This window comes from Diabrotica virgifera, chromosome 7 (assembly GCF_917563875.1).
Source record: "Diabrotica virgifera virgifera chromosome 7, PGI_DIABVI_V3a".
In the NCBI taxonomy this organism is placed as follows: domain Eukaryota; kingdom Metazoa; phylum Arthropoda; class Insecta; order Coleoptera; family Chrysomelidae; genus Diabrotica; species Diabrotica virgifera.
In genome coordinates this window covers 116,852,181-116,869,111 of record NC_065449.1, presented here as the reverse complement: position 1 = coordinate 116,869,111, position 16,931 = coordinate 116,852,181, and the positions used below count along the sequence as shown (strand labels likewise).

At 32.3% G+C, this 16,931-nt stretch overlaps 1 protein-coding gene across 1 annotated transcript in view; it reads left to right on the top strand.

Annotated features, from left to right (window-relative positions):
- The window catches only part of LOC114326773 (unextended protein), a 366,939-nt gene that overhangs the window by 329,509 nt on the left and 20,499 nt on the right, over positions 1–16,931 (top strand). Inside the window, exon 9 of the mRNA XM_028275204.2 lies at positions 15,687–15,953. Within this exon, the coding sequence (XP_028131005.1) occupies positions 15,687–15,953 (267 nt within the window). The remainder of the gene's footprint in view (positions 1–15,686; positions 15,954–16,931) is intronic.

Sequence of the window (16,931 nt, the reverse complement as noted above, 5' to 3'; positions counted from 1 at the left end):
TTATAGGCTTGGATCTCGCGTACAAAAAAGAAGTTGATTAATAACAAGCTGAAAATTTTTAACTTAACTGTGTCTAGTCGGACAAACTTTGATGTACGGGAACACTGAAACAGGCGAAGCTTTAATTGTGGAACAGGTTAAAAATTTGGAACATCAGACTACGAAAACGTTCCATGTATTTTGTCTGACAGAACTTCCAACTGATTTGTTACGATTTCATTAAACTCTTATGCAAAAATCAGACTGGTATTATCACCAACTGGGCATTTTAATAAGTTTAACACGAAGAACATGTCAAATGGCAGGAATTATATTTTTGATAAATAGCAATATGATTTTTGCATGAGAGTTTAATGAAACAGTAACAAATCAATTGGAAGTTCTGTTCGAAAAAATACATGGAGCGTTTTCGTAATCTGACGTTCCAAATTTTTAAACTGTTCTACAATTAAAACTTCTCCTATTCTTCTCCTGAAAAAACTTCTCCTGAAAACTTAGTGAAAACAGAGAAAATTTAGTGAATTGCAAATATTTAATTCAAAAGAAACTTTTTATTTATTCTAAGGGACTGTCGGCCCTCGGCAATAACGTTTTCTTTCATTCTGCGTTTAATTTTTTTAAAAATACTTATTAGTTTTCTCAGTATTCGAAAAAAATGAACACATTTAACACACAGGAAAATTTTGAGAGGCGACATTTTGCGTCTTTCCCCTTAAATTTTTTTGCAACATGAATGAAGCACCCTGTGTATTAAATTAAAAATATACATTCAAGTAAATAAACAATAATATTTTGTTATATCAAAGTTTTCAAACTTTATTTTATATAGGGTGTCTGCATAACTAGCAACCATATGGTTTCATATTAATTTTATTAATTATTAATTTTAATTATTATTAATACATTATTAATTTTACGGGAAAAGGTAATACCCAAGTTAAATACATAATCATAATTCATAGAGTATGTGTTTACTTAAGGGTAATTATCATTAGAGTAAAAGATTCACTTTATAGGAGTAAAAACGCTAAGTTGCGTTATGGGTACTAATTTATGTTTCTAGTCGTCAAGGAGTGTGATTTGATGTTTGATTTTCATATGGCAAGCGTAATTCAATCTATCTACATACTTCAAAGAAAAAAATTAGGAAGGGACAATAAAATGTAATATATTTTAGACGGAGTACGTTCAACATTTCAGGACGGGAATAATAATCATTTTTTCAGTAATAACACAATATTTGATTTTTGAGATTTCTCTAGCTGTTCATGAAATAAATAAAATTGTATATAAAAAATGATTATCTCATTTAAAATAAATATTTCTTATTTACCAATCCTTCGGTTTGGCGCCCCATTGGGGTTACGCACGCGTGCACCGCACGCGTTGCACGCCCGGTTACGGGGCCCTGATATTATTCCAAGTACGCAATAATGAACCACCCGCATCCCTCAAAACGGTATTACTCTCTATACAGTACCGAAATTTCCAAAGGAAAGTTTCAAACGGGCCATACCGCTCCTGAATTTTGCACATGTATATAATATTTTTCGTAGCGCCATCTTATACATAATGGCTACATTAACAGAGCTTAGATTCTTACAGATTCCTATACTGTATTCGTATTATATGTCGAATATTTACGTTTCACATGCCAATTTTTATTAATTTCAGAAATTTATTTTAAAAGTACACCACGCAAAAAGTACTTTATTAATTCACATTTTTTTAACGTTATATCCTTCCATTACTTCTACTGTAGTGCTAAACGGAATTTTATCATGAAATTCATTTAAATACTTAAGTAATTTAGATATAAACGCTCTTATATTTATTGAGAAAAAAGCAAAACTTTCACATTTTTTTATAAACAATACACAACAGGTAGGATAACAAAAATATGGCTGGAACTAGCGACATATATTGTTAGTAGGTTAAGCATTTTTCGGTATACATATATGCTCTAGATTATGAGTGGTGTACTTTATAAAGGTGATGGGATCGGCTATACTTATAACATTACCAATGGCCGGCCTTAACCAATTTTTCATCAATATCTCAAAAAGTGTAAGTTTTTACAAAAAAGTTATTATTATCAAAATTGAAGCTAATAAAAAAATGAAATAAACCCCTTACTACAAAAAGCTTTTAATGTTAAATAAAATTGAGTTATAGGTAATTGAATGTTTATTTTTTTCGGCGAGTAAAAAACTCCTTAAGTATTCAAGCTGAAATAACGGGAAATTGATGCATTTTATAACATAAATTTATTAATCATTTGTCAAAGTACTTAAAAATATCTATTAACCTTTAACTACCCGCGCATCAAGTTATAACATAACTACACGCGTGGCGTACTTTGTACGCCACAAGAAAATGCACTTAAAAACAGCGGATTTGTTTAATTTTTTTTGAAAAAATACACTTAGTTGTTTGTTGTAAACCTTATTCGGCATCAGTGAATACTTGGAGTTCCTTTTCAGTAAGCCAATTGGGATTTATAACTGGAATCATGGAATAACTGGATTCCATGATAAATAAAATTACTAATAAAATTTTTTTTTAAATGTGATTTTTTACAGGAGAAAAAGTATTGTTTACAAAGAAAAATATATTTTTTGCCATAATGACTAAAAAACAATTAAAATATGTACTTATATTACGACTTATAGTAATATAATCGGGGGGTATATTGTCCACCACCGGAAACAACAAATAATAAAATGTAAATTACGATCTTTCCAGAACGCCGATTATAACGAAACTAAAACCAAATTGTAAAGCACATTCCAGTGATAGGTTAGAAAAATAAGCAAGGTCAAAAATTAAATTTTTAAATATATTTCCAGTAGAATTCTTATATCTGGCGTACAAAGTACGCCAGCGCGTGTAGTTAAAGGTTAAATCAGCCCCCGAACATGTTGATAGCGTTAAGATTTATGCTCCAATTTTTGTTCAAAATTTATCTTTTAAAAATGTTTCCAAAAAATGTTATTGTTTTTTTTAAGAACTCCGTTCGTGTTTACGATATCAGGTTCATCTTTGAACCTAATCTTTTAAACCCCTTACTTTTTTAAAAATAAACGGTTAAATGACCCCGGTTGCATGGGTCCCACAGCAAAATTTAAGATTTAAACGTTTCTATCTCGGTTATTTTTTACCCTATAGAAATAATAAAACAGGTAAAATATTTGGCACGAAAAAAACTAAAATTTAATTATATATAATTTTCTACGTATATTGAGTATTTTTGGAGTTATTATCAAAAGAATATGAGAATTACAATAATTTTAAAAATTATAATTTTTTTAAATCATATCTTTTTTCAAAAATATGCATTCTAAACCGGTCAAAATTATCGAAAACATTACTCTAATATAAAGAAGTTCTTGTAAGGATTACTATAAATTTTAATTTTTGTGGAAATGGCGTATGTTTTATTTTTCACTTTTTCCTAAAAAATTCGAAAGGGTTTTCTTATTTTCATCATAACTTGCTTAATTTTAATGCTAATAACTTCTTCTGAAGCTCAATTGATAGGTAATCCTAAGTGCTTTGAAAAGTGTTTAACAGGCTAATTTTATAAAATGCATCGTTTCCCCGTTATTTAAGCTTGAATACTTAGATTTGAGTACTCGTCGAAAAAAATACACATTCAATTGCCAATAACTCACTTTGAACTAATATCAGTTTAGTTCTTTATGTGAGGAATGTATTAAATTTTTTATTATCTTCAATTTCAGTAATAATAACTTTTTTGTAAAAGCTTATAGTTTTTGATTTATACGTAAAAAACCGATTTAAAACATGCATTTTTTTACGAAAAAATAAAATTTTTGGTCTTTAATAACTCAAAAAGTGTTGATTTATTTTAATAACTTTATATAACAAATTTTGCTTATTTGTCCCTCTATCGACTTATAGTATTATTTTTAATAAAATAATTTTCACCCCCGAGAAGGGGTGGCATCCACCCCCAGGCTAAAATCGCAAGTTGGCATCATGTCACCTTTGTTCCTTGAGGTATCCTCTAATTACTCACCAATTTTCATGAAAATCGATGGAGCTTCAACGAAATCGGAGGTGAAAACCTTCAGTGACTGCACTATTGGGGGGTGCAAAATATGCGTTTAAATAAGTCCGGAAATGAATAAATTGACTAAATCTAAGTAACTTTCGTTCTATAGTGTTTCTTTATCTGTCAATACTTCTCGAGTTATTTGCGAGTAAACGTTTATTTTTCAACAAAAAAATCACTTTTTCAGGCGGTTTTTCGCAAATAACTCAAAAAAAATAAGTATTTTATCGAATTAAATATCGAAAAAATATTTTTAGCAAAAAGGTAGCTATAAAAAACAAAAAAATGGTGTATTCCTAATGTCTATCGACACAGTAAAATCAAAGTTGTAGCTCATGAAAAATTCCATATTCGTATGTAGCTTATTCTTCCAATTCCAAATCGAATAGTTCATCGTGAAATAACCAAAAAATGAAGCACTTTTTGGGAAAAACTCATTAACTTTTTTTAAATATTTAAAAAAGCTTTATTTTTTTATAAAAGTTTCTAGCATCAAAACTAAGCAAGTTACGCTCAAAATAAAGTTGGCCGTTTTTCTGGTAAAAAAAATCGTGAATATCTCCCCCCACCATTTAGCACCCCAAATAAAATTAATCCTTAGCGCTTTACCATTTACTTTATTTATGAATTTGTTTATATGATCTGTAAGTTTGGCTGCTTCAAAGCTCTTATTTTTGAAAAAAAATTGGTTTTATAGTAAAAAAAGTTTTTTTATTTTGAAAAAATGCCCTTTTTCAAAATAACTTAGTAGGTATTAGTGATACGAAAAATCTCAAAGAGTAAAGAAATGTAGGTTTTTCTTTTATAAATATTTTGGTTTTATTTTGTTTTTCTGTAAGACAAAAATTGGTTAAGATATGGCTGTTCAAAATTTACATACACTCGTGATTAGTCACTCGTTCAAGCTCTTTCATCTAGTACCCTTTCCTATAAAATCCAAGATCCTATAATGATTAGTTTCATTTGGGTGCTAAATAGGGGGAGATTTTCTTACCAAAAAAAAGGGGGTTAACTTTATATTGAGCGTAACTCTCTTAGTTTTGTAGCTAGAAACTTTTATAAAAGATGAAAAGAAAGCTTTTTTAAACACTTTGAAGAAAGTTGTAATGAGTTTTCCCTGAAAAGTGCTTTATGTTTTGGTTATTTCATGTTGAAATATTGGATTTTGACGATACTTTGACCGCTTTTACTTTATCGATAGACTTCATTTTTTTTTATAAGATTCATTTTTTGTTAGAAATTTTTTTTCGATCAAATACTTACTTTTTGAGTTATTGCGAAAACCGTATTTTATTGCTGAAAACTAAACATTTTCACTTGCAAGTAACTCGAAAAGTATTGACTAGACCACTTCGGTGGTCACTCTGAAAATTACACGATATCGCCGTGTTTCACGTTCATTCACGGGGTATTATAACAGTAGATTCCATGTCAAATCACTCAGGCAAAAAATTTTGGATCTCCGATTTGTCTGAAAATTGGTATATAGCTTCTGCGGGACGTAAAAATAAGATATTTAAGGTCAAAAAATCTTCTTCTTTTTTTCTCAAAATGTTATTTTATGCGATTTTACAGTGATTTGGTGTTTATTTAAACAAATTTGCATTTTCTGTCGTAAAGTATCAATGAAAAACATAATATTTTAATAGAAAGGACTCAAAAATATCATTATATGGCATTATAACAAGTTATTTTGAATCAAAACAAGTTTTTGATCAAATTTTATAGTGTAAAACACGTTAAAATACCGTTTTTTACATTTTCCTCCATTCCCAAAATACATCATCATCGATTTGGCTGAAAATTTTCCCACAGATAGCCAAAAGATAGGACTTTAAGTGGTTAGAAGGATTTTAATTATATTACAATACCAAAAAAGTTACATGCACTAATATCAGACTCAAAAGTATATATTAGTCCAGTCGGAATAGCATTTGACCTTGAATGCCGAGCTGCCCAAAATTTTATTTTTCTGATCTTTAGGGGAGTCAATAGTAGCCTAAATTTAAAATCACGAATGAATTCCTCCGTTACGTTAGCCGCCATCTTAATTTTAAAGGAGAACCTGTTTTGCTCAATATCTCAGCCATTTTTAACTTTTCGACAAAAATGCTAGGATCTGAAATTGTTCCAAATAAATCGTATTTACAATTATTATAATTTCTTTTTAACCGTTTTTGTCGTGAGGTCGATATTTTCGAGTTAATTGTACTTACAGTAGACGCCTATATTTTTGACTATAATATTGCATGTAACTTTTTGGTATTGTAATATAATTCAAATCCTTCTCACCACTTAAAGTCATATGTTTTGTCTATCTGTGGGCAAAATTTCAGCCAAATCGATTATGATGTATTTTGGGAATGGAGAAAAATGTAATAAACGTTTTCTACGTTTTTAACGTTTTCTACACAATAAAATTTGATCAAAAGCTTGTTTTGAATCAAAGTAACTTGTTATAATGCCATATAATGACATTTTTGAGTCCCTTCTATTAAAATATTATGTTTTCCATTGATACTTTACGATAGAAAATGCAAATTTGTATAAATAAACACCAAATCACTGTAAAATCGCATAAAATAACATTTTGAGAAAAAAAGAAGAAGAAGATTTTTGGACCTTAAATATCTTATTTTTACGTCCCTCAGAAGCTATATACCAATTTTCAGACAAATCGTAGGCCCAAAATTTTTTTTGCTCCAAAATTGAGTGATTTGAAATGGAATGACCCTAACACATATAAAGATTTATTACACAAGTCGCAATTATTATATCTTTAAAGGGGGCCCCATTTCCATTCTGTGGGGGGGGGGGGGCGACGGAGTTTGTTACGCCACTGAGTCCATAAGATAGTCCTCGAAGATAATCCAGTAATATGAAATCGCCTGTTAACTGACAACTCCCTTAAGCCGGATCCACATCAATAAAAATTTGTGTGTATGTTGTATTTTAAAATACAGAAAAAATATTTGAGGCACAAATTTAAATCTGGTCAAGTATCTTTACGACGTAAATATTTATTGTGTATGTTGTATTTACCGTCGAATCAAGTTACCGACAAGTGGATAATCATGTGTCCACACTTACATCGCTGTGCGGCGAAAATTTCTTTGAAGTCTGAAACGACCGATAGTGTGTGTTGTTCGTCACGAAAATATTTTTGCATAAATCCTTGCGGCGCGGCGCGCAGTCCACATCAACAAAAATTTCAACGCACACGAGCAAATTTGTGTCAAATACAACGTGCAACATAAATTTTTATTGATGTGGATCCGGCTTTATGTTTAAATTTCTGACTTGAAGATGATTTCGAACAGATACTGCCGTGATCGTTCGGTGTTCGGTTTAACGATAAGTAACGAGAAAGCGGTGATATCTAGAACTAAGTATGTCTTAGAATAAGCAATAAGCAGACCAGTCTCTTCTCTTGTCTCCTCTTACCTGCTACAGAGATGTGCTAGCAGGAACTAATAAAGTGGAACTATAGGGACAAATCTACAAAAATTATATCGGATAGCCAGGCGTCGGCAAAGGCATTGGAATCGAATCGAGACAGATGATCTTATTGAGACAACAACAGTGGCGGCTTTTGGGGGTAGGCAGGATAGGCCGGGCCTACCCAATAATTTTAAGAGCTTTGAAATAGAAAAAGACATATTCAAAAATTATGTTAAAGCATGTAAATAACTTTTAATTAAATGTACTAAATCACTCAATACATTAGCGTCCGTTAAGACAACTTTGTTATTACCACATTCACAGAAAGCATCGAATCGTATTTTAAATATCATAGGCCCGCTCGGAGCTGGCCGACTCCGCTCACATATATGATTTCCGTACAAAAAGCGTTCGAAGTGAAGTAGCTTGCCGGACAACGATTTTTATATTGTCGGGTTATGCCTGGTGTATAGGCCCGATTCAAAATGGCCTTCGCTCACTTCACACTTCGCCGGGCCTCGTTGCCGATAACAGAATTATCGAATTGTAACTGACAAATTTGCACAAAGCAAAGAGAGAAGAATAAACCTGCTCTATAAATAATAAAATATGTAAACCATTTGTATATTTTAGTTCATAATTTGATTTAGTTTTTAAAATATAATTAAATGTAAATCTGTTACAGTTACCTTCTAAGTATTTTTATAGTGTGGGAAATAGAGGTTGAACCTCGCAAAATGGACACAAGCCCGGTTTTATTTTTTTTTCTGATATATCAAGGGGTGCTTATTATGAGACTAACTTTTTCTTAAAAAATTTCGCCCCGGAACCCCCTTTTCATCCATTTAAAGGGGATAATTTGGGGTTTTTGCGAAACGTAACCCTTTCTGTACGTTTTGCAAAAAATTTACTTTATAGTAAAATGAAGGGGACTAGATTTCCTACCATTTATTTCCCGACAGCATTATGTCTATCACCCACCGTTTAGCGGGGGTGGCGCCCCAAAGTTGACAAATTTTTAAAAAAGATGTTTAAAAAAATTATGTTTCCCTAACTGTAATGAAAATTAAGAAGAAACCCTAGGGAAATTAATCACAAGTAAGTGGCTAATTTTTTGGTATAGGTTTCATTTAAGGGGAATTGCCCATTTTTTAATTACGGGGTGTTACATTTTAAAAAACCCCTTTTTCTCATTACCTATGCATTTTTTTAAAACAAACTTATACAGAATTAAAGACCACTATTTTCTCAACAAATAAGGTCCTATGCATTTTTTTCGTATCAGCAACCGTTACGGCACAGCAAACGGCGCCGCAAACCTCAGAAATGCTTTGGCGTGCTCCAGTTTTTGTTTTTTTTTCTCGTCATCTATTCATTTTATGGATAAAGTACTTATGGAAAATAAAAGAACACACTGTTTGATACACATTATGACTTATGCATATTTTATTTTCTTTGCACCCTAAAACCACAGTGGTGGCCCAAAATCAATTTTTTATTATTTTCTTAATTAATTCTCCTTTTTTTTTGGGTGGTTCCGGGGAAAATATGGGGGTGCATTATACAAATTTGTAAATAACACTAGTACATGGATAATCGCTGAAAGTTTTTTTTACTCTAGCATAGGCAGTTCAAATGGTATAAAAAGGGGTTTTTTAAAATGTAACACCCTGTAATTAAAAAATTTGCAATTGCCCTTAAATGAAACCTATATTAAAAAATCAGCCACTTATTTGTGATTAATTGCCGCAGGTTTTCTTCTTAAGTTTCATTACAGTTAGGGAAAAATATTTTTTTAAAACATCTTTTTTAAAAATTTGTCAACGTTGGGGTGCCACCCCCGCTAAACGGTGGGTGATAGACATATGCTGTCGGAAAATAAATAGTAGGAAATATAGTCCTCTTCATTTTACTATTAAGTAATTTTTTTGCAAAACGTACAGGAAGGGCTACGTTTCGCAAAAACCACAAATTACCCCCTTTAAAGGGATGAAGAGAGGGATTCCGGGGCGAAATTGTTTAAGAAAAAATTAGTTGCATAACGACACCCCTTGATATACCAGAAAAAAAAACCGGACTTGTGTCCATTTTGCGAGGTTCAACCGCTGTTTCCTACACCTACACTATTATACATAAAAATAAATTTATATTTGCATATTATGTATTATTATACATAGCTATATGTAATTTGCTGGCTTGGCCTACCCAAAATTTTACCCCACCAGCCGCCACTGGACAACAACTGTTTTTTTCTGTCAGTTAGCCATCTATCTTCTCTAAAAAAATGTCTAAACTAGGTAGTGAAGTTTCCGAAAGTTGCTCAAAACTTAAACTGCTAAAATAATAGGACAAATGACAACTAGCATTGCATGTACAATGAATTATTGTTTCCTTAATATTTCTCTATTAAAAATCCAATTCCTTGTTTTTCGAATGAAAGCTGTACTATAAAACTCAATTATTCTCTTGCAAATAACACAACTGGCTTAATTGTGAAAACCGATTAACAAAAATTTATGGTAAAAACATTTTATAAAACTGCAAACAAAACCATTCAATGTATAAACAATGCTTTGTTGCAAAACATTCATTTATTGTACAATTTTAAAATTGTCTTGTTGTTCCGCTTGAGAATGTATAGCCCATGAATACTTTATGTTTAAGGCGCATCGACCTGCGTGTTTATTACCGCAAAATACAAAATTATTTGTATTACATTAGTTACATTATACAGGGTGTCCCGAAAAGATTGGTCATAAATTATAGCACACATTCTGGGGTCATAAATAGGTCGATTGAACCTAACTTACCTTAGTACAAATATGCTCATAAAAAAAGTTACAGCTCTTTGAAGTTACAAAATGGAAATCGATTTTTTTCAATATATCGAAAACTATTAGAGATTTTTTATTGAAAATGGACATATATTATTCTTATGGCATGAACATCTTAAAATAAAATTATAGTGAAATTTGTCCACCCCATAAAAAATTTATGGGGATTTTGTTCCCTTCAACCCCCCAAAACTTTTGTGTACGTTCCAATGAATTCATTATTGTGGTACCATTAGTTAAACACAACGTTTTTAAAACTTTTTTGACTCCTAGTATTTTTTCGATAAGCCAGTTTTTTATCGAGATGCGGCTTCTTTTTCAATATATTTGCGTAAAAATTTTAAGGGGGGTTTTGTTCCTTTAAACCCCCCAAATGTTTGTGTACGTTCCAATTAAACTATTATTGTGGTACCATTAGTTAAACACAGTGTTTTTAAAACTTTTACCTCTTAGTCTTTTCTTCATAAGACACCTTTTATCGAGATGTAGCTTCTTTTTCAAAATATACCTAAAAATGTAAATTATAAATAAATTTTCAGATTATGAACAGGTCTCTATAATCGTACTTAACCATATACAAATATGTGGTGGATTCGACAAATATTCAAAATATCTCGATAAAAACTGGCTTATCGAAAAGGTACCAAGAGGCAAAAAAGTTTTAAAAACATTGTGTTTAATTAATGGTACCACAATAATAATTTAATTGGAACGTACACAAAAGTTTGGGGGGGTTTAAGGGAACAAAATACCCATAAAATTTTTATGGGGTGCACAAATTTCACTTTAATTTTTTGTTAAGATGTTGCTGCCATAAAAATGCCACATGTCCATTTTCAATAAAAAATCTCTGAGAGTTTTCGATATATGAAAAAAAAATCGGTTTTCATTTTGTAACTTCAAAGGGCTGTAACCTTTTTTGTGTGCACTATTGTATATAGGTAAGTGAGGTTCAGTCAACCTATTTTTGACCCCAGAATCTGTGGTATAATTTATGACCAATCTTTTCGGGACACCCTGTATAGTGCGCTGGAATATGTGTTCCTATCCCTCCATATTAACTTATTTATTGTTAGCACATAAGCACAACGCTCGCACAGGTCGATTTTTAAAATAATCATAGTATATTATAGCATCAACGTTTCGAGCTTTACGCGATCCTTCTTCACTTGACAGTCACAACTTTGATTTTTTTTAATGGGAAAGTACATCATGTGCCACCTCATTTAAAAGCTTTTGAAATACTGATTACAAAAATGTATAATATGCGCAAAATTTCGGTCACATCTTGTTTACTTATTTATTGTTAGCGCATAAGCAAAACGCGCGGACTGGTCAATTTTTAAAATAATCATAGTATAATATAGCATCAATGTTTCGAACTTTACGCGATCCTTCTTTAGATGACAGTCATAACTTCGATTTTTTAGATGGGAAAGTACATCATGTGACCCCTTATTAAAAGCTTTTGAAATACTGATTACAAAAATGTATAATACTGGCGCAAAATTTCGGTCAACTGCTTTTTAAATGCATTTATTTTTTCGAATCCTGAGAAAACTAATGAGTATTTTTGAAAAATTTAAACGCAGAATGAAATGGTACATTATTACCGAGGACCGAAAGTCCCTTAGAATAAACAAAAAGTTTCTTCTGAATGATATATTTGAAATTAAAAATCATACTAAATTTTCTCTTTTTTTTCACCCGTGTAACTTATTAAAGTACACATTCTAGAAGTTTTCAGGGACTTTCGACCCTCGGCAATAATGCAATCTTTCATTCTGCGTTTAAATTTTTCAAAAATACTTATTAGTTTTCTCCTTATTAAAAAAATATCCATTTCAAAAGCATTGGACCGAAATTTTTCACAAGTATTATACATTTTTGTAATTAGTATTTCACAAGTCGAAACATTGATGGTATAATATACTATGACTATTTTAAAAATCGACCTGTCCGAGCGTTTTGCCTATTTACTAAAAATAAATAAGATAATATGGGGGGGGGGGGGGGGGTAATACTTATTCCAGCGCACTGTATTTTATACTTTGTGAATCCAGTCCTAATGATTTAAACAATGTTATCAGTAATGAACAGTCACCGTTTTCTTATAGACTCACAGGTAACGTTGACGGCAAATTACGCTCTTTTCTATCTTGTGAATATATTTATCTACTGGGCGTTCGATATTTTATACGGTTAATACTATTTACCTATGTCTTTAACAGTGCAATGTGCATTTAACAACTATTAGGACGCTTAACGGATACTGGTTCAACAGATAATACGCTGTACCGTATATTTAGCGTTTATGTCCTATTCAACCATAATGTGGTTTGAATCTATCTATCTCGTGATTTTAGCTATATTGTCTCGATAAGTTTTTGTTGGCAATTATGCTATTTTTACTATTACAGTTCTTGTACTTCGGAATTAATTCAGTGTGTGATTCATCTTTTTTGCTGGTTATTGAGCCAACACAACATCGAAGAGAATAAAAGGAATAAATTGAAATTTATTTCCAACCCCAAGGATTAAACACTATTCTTCATATTGATTTACATTTTTATAGCCGCGTTATAGCTTACGTACGACGATAATTTGTGCTTTCTAGAATATAATTATTTGTTCTACGGTCGGTCCATGGAATTGGCCACATTCTTCTCCAGCAGAACATTTCAGCGGCGACTATCTTTCTCCTTTCTAATTGTAGGCCTGGATCCCGCGTACCAAAAAAAGCTCATTAATAGCAAGCTGAAAATTTGTTAATAGCTTAACGGTGTCTAGTCGGACAAACATTGACGAAGGGGAACACTGGAACAGGGGAAGTTTTAATAATTGTGGAACAGGTTACAGGTTTCGAACGTCAGACTATGAAAGCGTCCCATGTATTTTGTTGGACAGAACTTCCAATTGATTTGTTACCCGGTTCATTAAACTCTCATGCAAAAATCAGACTGCTATTTATCACCAACACAATTCTTGTCATTTTAAATGTTCTATATATTTCAATATATTTGTCGGACAAAATTTTTTCATATATAAATTATATAAAGTTTGCTATTGAATAAACTTAAAAACAACCTGCTAGTTTTCACAATCATAAACTTGTCAGGAGACACGTTCCACAATTAAAATCACATTCCACAATTAAAACTTCCCCTGTTCCAGTGTTCCCATATTTCAAAGTTTGTCCGACTAGACACCGTTAAGTTATTAACAAATTTTCGCTTGCTATTAATCAACTTTTTTTTGGTACGTGGGATCCAGGCATATTGCCTTAATGTACACATGTATGTATAGTATTTTTACTACAAAAACGTTATTACGTAGGTCAAAATTTTTGACGTAAGAGAACTGTCAAAACATTAGAATGTGACTTTTCATTATTGCCATGCTTAAAATAAACATGGCAATAATGAAAAGGCACATTCTAATGTTTTGACAGTTCTCTTACGTCAAAAATTTTGACCTACGTAATAACGTTTTTGTAGTAAAAATACTATACCTTAATCCACATGTAGTATTTAATGGTAATATTAATTAGTTGACTAATCTCATTTTTCTTCTTCTAGTGTCGACACTCGACGTACCGACCCCACTAATGAAGGTTGGCTATGCTATAACCATTGCAAATTCGTCGCTATCTTCGACATTCTCATTATTAGGATTTTGAAATATTGGGGTCTTTTCATATTTTGGTTATCTTTTCGATAGCGATCTTGGCTAGATCTCATCTACGTTTTATCTCATTCTGGAGAGTCACTGTGTTTGTGATCAATGATTCCAGATACAAGAATAAATTTACAACATATCATCATCAACCCGTACGCGTCCACTGCTGGATGTAGGTCTCCTTCAGCTCTTTCCATCTGTCTCTGTGTTGTGCGGCTTGCATCCAGTTACCGATAACATGCTTCTGGTCATCGGCCTATCTGGTTGGTGGGCGTCCTCTGCTCCGTAGTGCTTCTTCTCGTGGGCTCCACTCGACAATACCTTTTTTTCCGTCGGTTGTCTCACAATCTGGCGACGTGTCATGTCCAATTCCACTTTAGCCACGCGATTTTTTCGACGCTTGTTTTTGTTCTACGGCCGTCTCTAGCACTCTGAGTTACGCGAATCTTGTTCACTACCTTTTTTGTTAGTGTTAATGTTTTGGCTCCATAAGTGAGTACAGGCAACACACACTGGTTAAAGATTTTCCTTTTGAGGCATATGGGCAAGTCCGATAAATACATAGTTAAGTTTACCAAACGCCACCCAGGCTAATCCTGTGCGACGTGGGAGCTCGCACGTCTTTGTATCTCTTCCCAACTGAATTTCATGTCCCAAGTAATTGTAAGATGCAGTCTGCTCAATATCCATTCCATCAACAACAATATTACGAATTAGCACCAGATTAGTCATTATTTGCGTCTTGTTGATGTTAATCTGTAGTCCGACCTCTAAAGAATCGTGATATAATTTGTTCAACATTATTATTGCATCAACCATACGATCGGCTATAAGGACGATGTCATCTGCGAATATCAAATGACTGAGCTTCTCTCCATTTATGTTATAACATATAAAACTTACTAATTTTGGTTATATGTGGATGATTTTTGTGATAGCTATCCTCAATCAAGATTTGTGTATTTGCTATAGCTATAGCCAAAGTACATTGTTTATTTTTCGGCCATTTATTGAGATGCCATTTTATAATAGACTATAATTAACTAGTTTTGATGGGAAATATCAAATAGACTATAAATTACGTTAAGCCAATTTTAACGACCTGCAGATTGTACAGCGAAATAATTTCGTCATTAAGTGCCAATATAATAATTAAGAAGTAAAGAGTATATAAATGACACTGTATCAGATCATCAAAATTAACTTTAAATACCTATTTCATTATTTGAAGAGTACAGGGGAAAAACAAGGAATGCCACTTTTTCATGAATTTTGGATTTTCTCGCCATGTGGTAGCAAAAACTGAGTACTATCGACTAGACTATCGATTCAGAACAATAACCAGAAATTTCAGTCTATATAAATTTTTTAAGAATTTGTATCCAGGCGAAGGACCAGGATTGTCCGCACGCCACTGGACAAAAATAAGGAATGTTCGCAGTTTTTTGTTGCATTATTAAGTTAATATAGATTAATATTATATTAAGATTATAGACTAATAATTGCTAGAATTCTGCTAAGAATCTCCTAAGTAGTCTTTAGATATCATAAGAATTAAACCTTTATTGGTGATTATCTCATTATGTTTAAAATGTGACATTCCTTGTTTTTCCCCTGTACTCTTAATTTGCTCTAACCCATCCGTCTTGTTTTAGGTGTGGAACCCTTCCATCCAAATGTGATATCTGAGACAATCTTACGTCGTCTTCTCAAACAGGACATTGCAGTACACATCAAAAAGAACAAGGAATGGCGCACGGATCCTGCTAACATCATTTACTCCCAAGGAAAATCGGTTGATTTCTTTGTTATCATCCTAGAAGGTCGCGTGGAAGTTACTGTTGGTAAAGAAAGTCTTATGTTTGAAGGAGGACCGTTCACATATTTCGGTACCCAGGCTTTAGTACAAACTGTTGGTATTGGTAAGTACATATTTTATCCAAGTACATTTGCTGTAAAGATTATGTACCGGGTGTCCCAATAAGAATGGCTCTCGGCCATATCTCAGGAACCGTTTATAGTAGAGCTTTGAAATAAAAAATTTTATAACAAAAGTTGCCTCAGGAAAAGCCTGGAAATTATTTTCGTAATTGTGGGACCACCGCTAGAGGGCGTAATTGAATATCAAAAATTAAAAAATCTAAATTTTACAAAATTTTCCTAATGAAGGGGCACTGGAAATCCGATCGTCGTATTCTTCATAAAATTCTACGCATATTTGATTTGACAAGTTTAGGTCTACCTTTGGAAATAAGAGGTGGGGGTGAGTGGGAACCTTGTTATGAAAAACTGGCTGTGAGTCCGGTTCTGCTTAATCAAATTTTGCAAACTTGGTCTTGTTGAAGACAGATCTTTTTCGTCAATGTAAAAGTTATGATTTCGAACCAACTTACTGAGTAATATACCAGCTAGAAGGCGTTATTTAATTTTTTTCAGGAATCTAGTGTTCCTTGGAAAATATTAAATACAAACATGCATTTTTAATACCATATTACAAAATTAGATAAAATTAGCAACAGAATAGCGAAAACCGCATGTTAACACCTTTTTTCTATCTCGAGATATCTTACAAAACGTGTAAATTTAAAAACATAACTGTTACTGTCACCGGTAAACGAAATTCATTAAAAGTAGTGTGCTATGGAAACAACAAAGAAACATTTTCCATCTGACAACGTATATTAGGTCTTTTCAACGCTTCTCATTTGTTTCGAGCCTCGTTCATATCTCGTATATTAATATTATACACGGATTATACGGCATATGACAGAGGCTCGAAACAAATGAGAAGCGTTGAAAAGCCCTATTACAAAGAAATAAAAACAACTATTTAGTGATGACATAAACGTTCAAACTTTTGCCCATCATTTTCGTTGCAAACATTTACTCTTTCAAGAGTA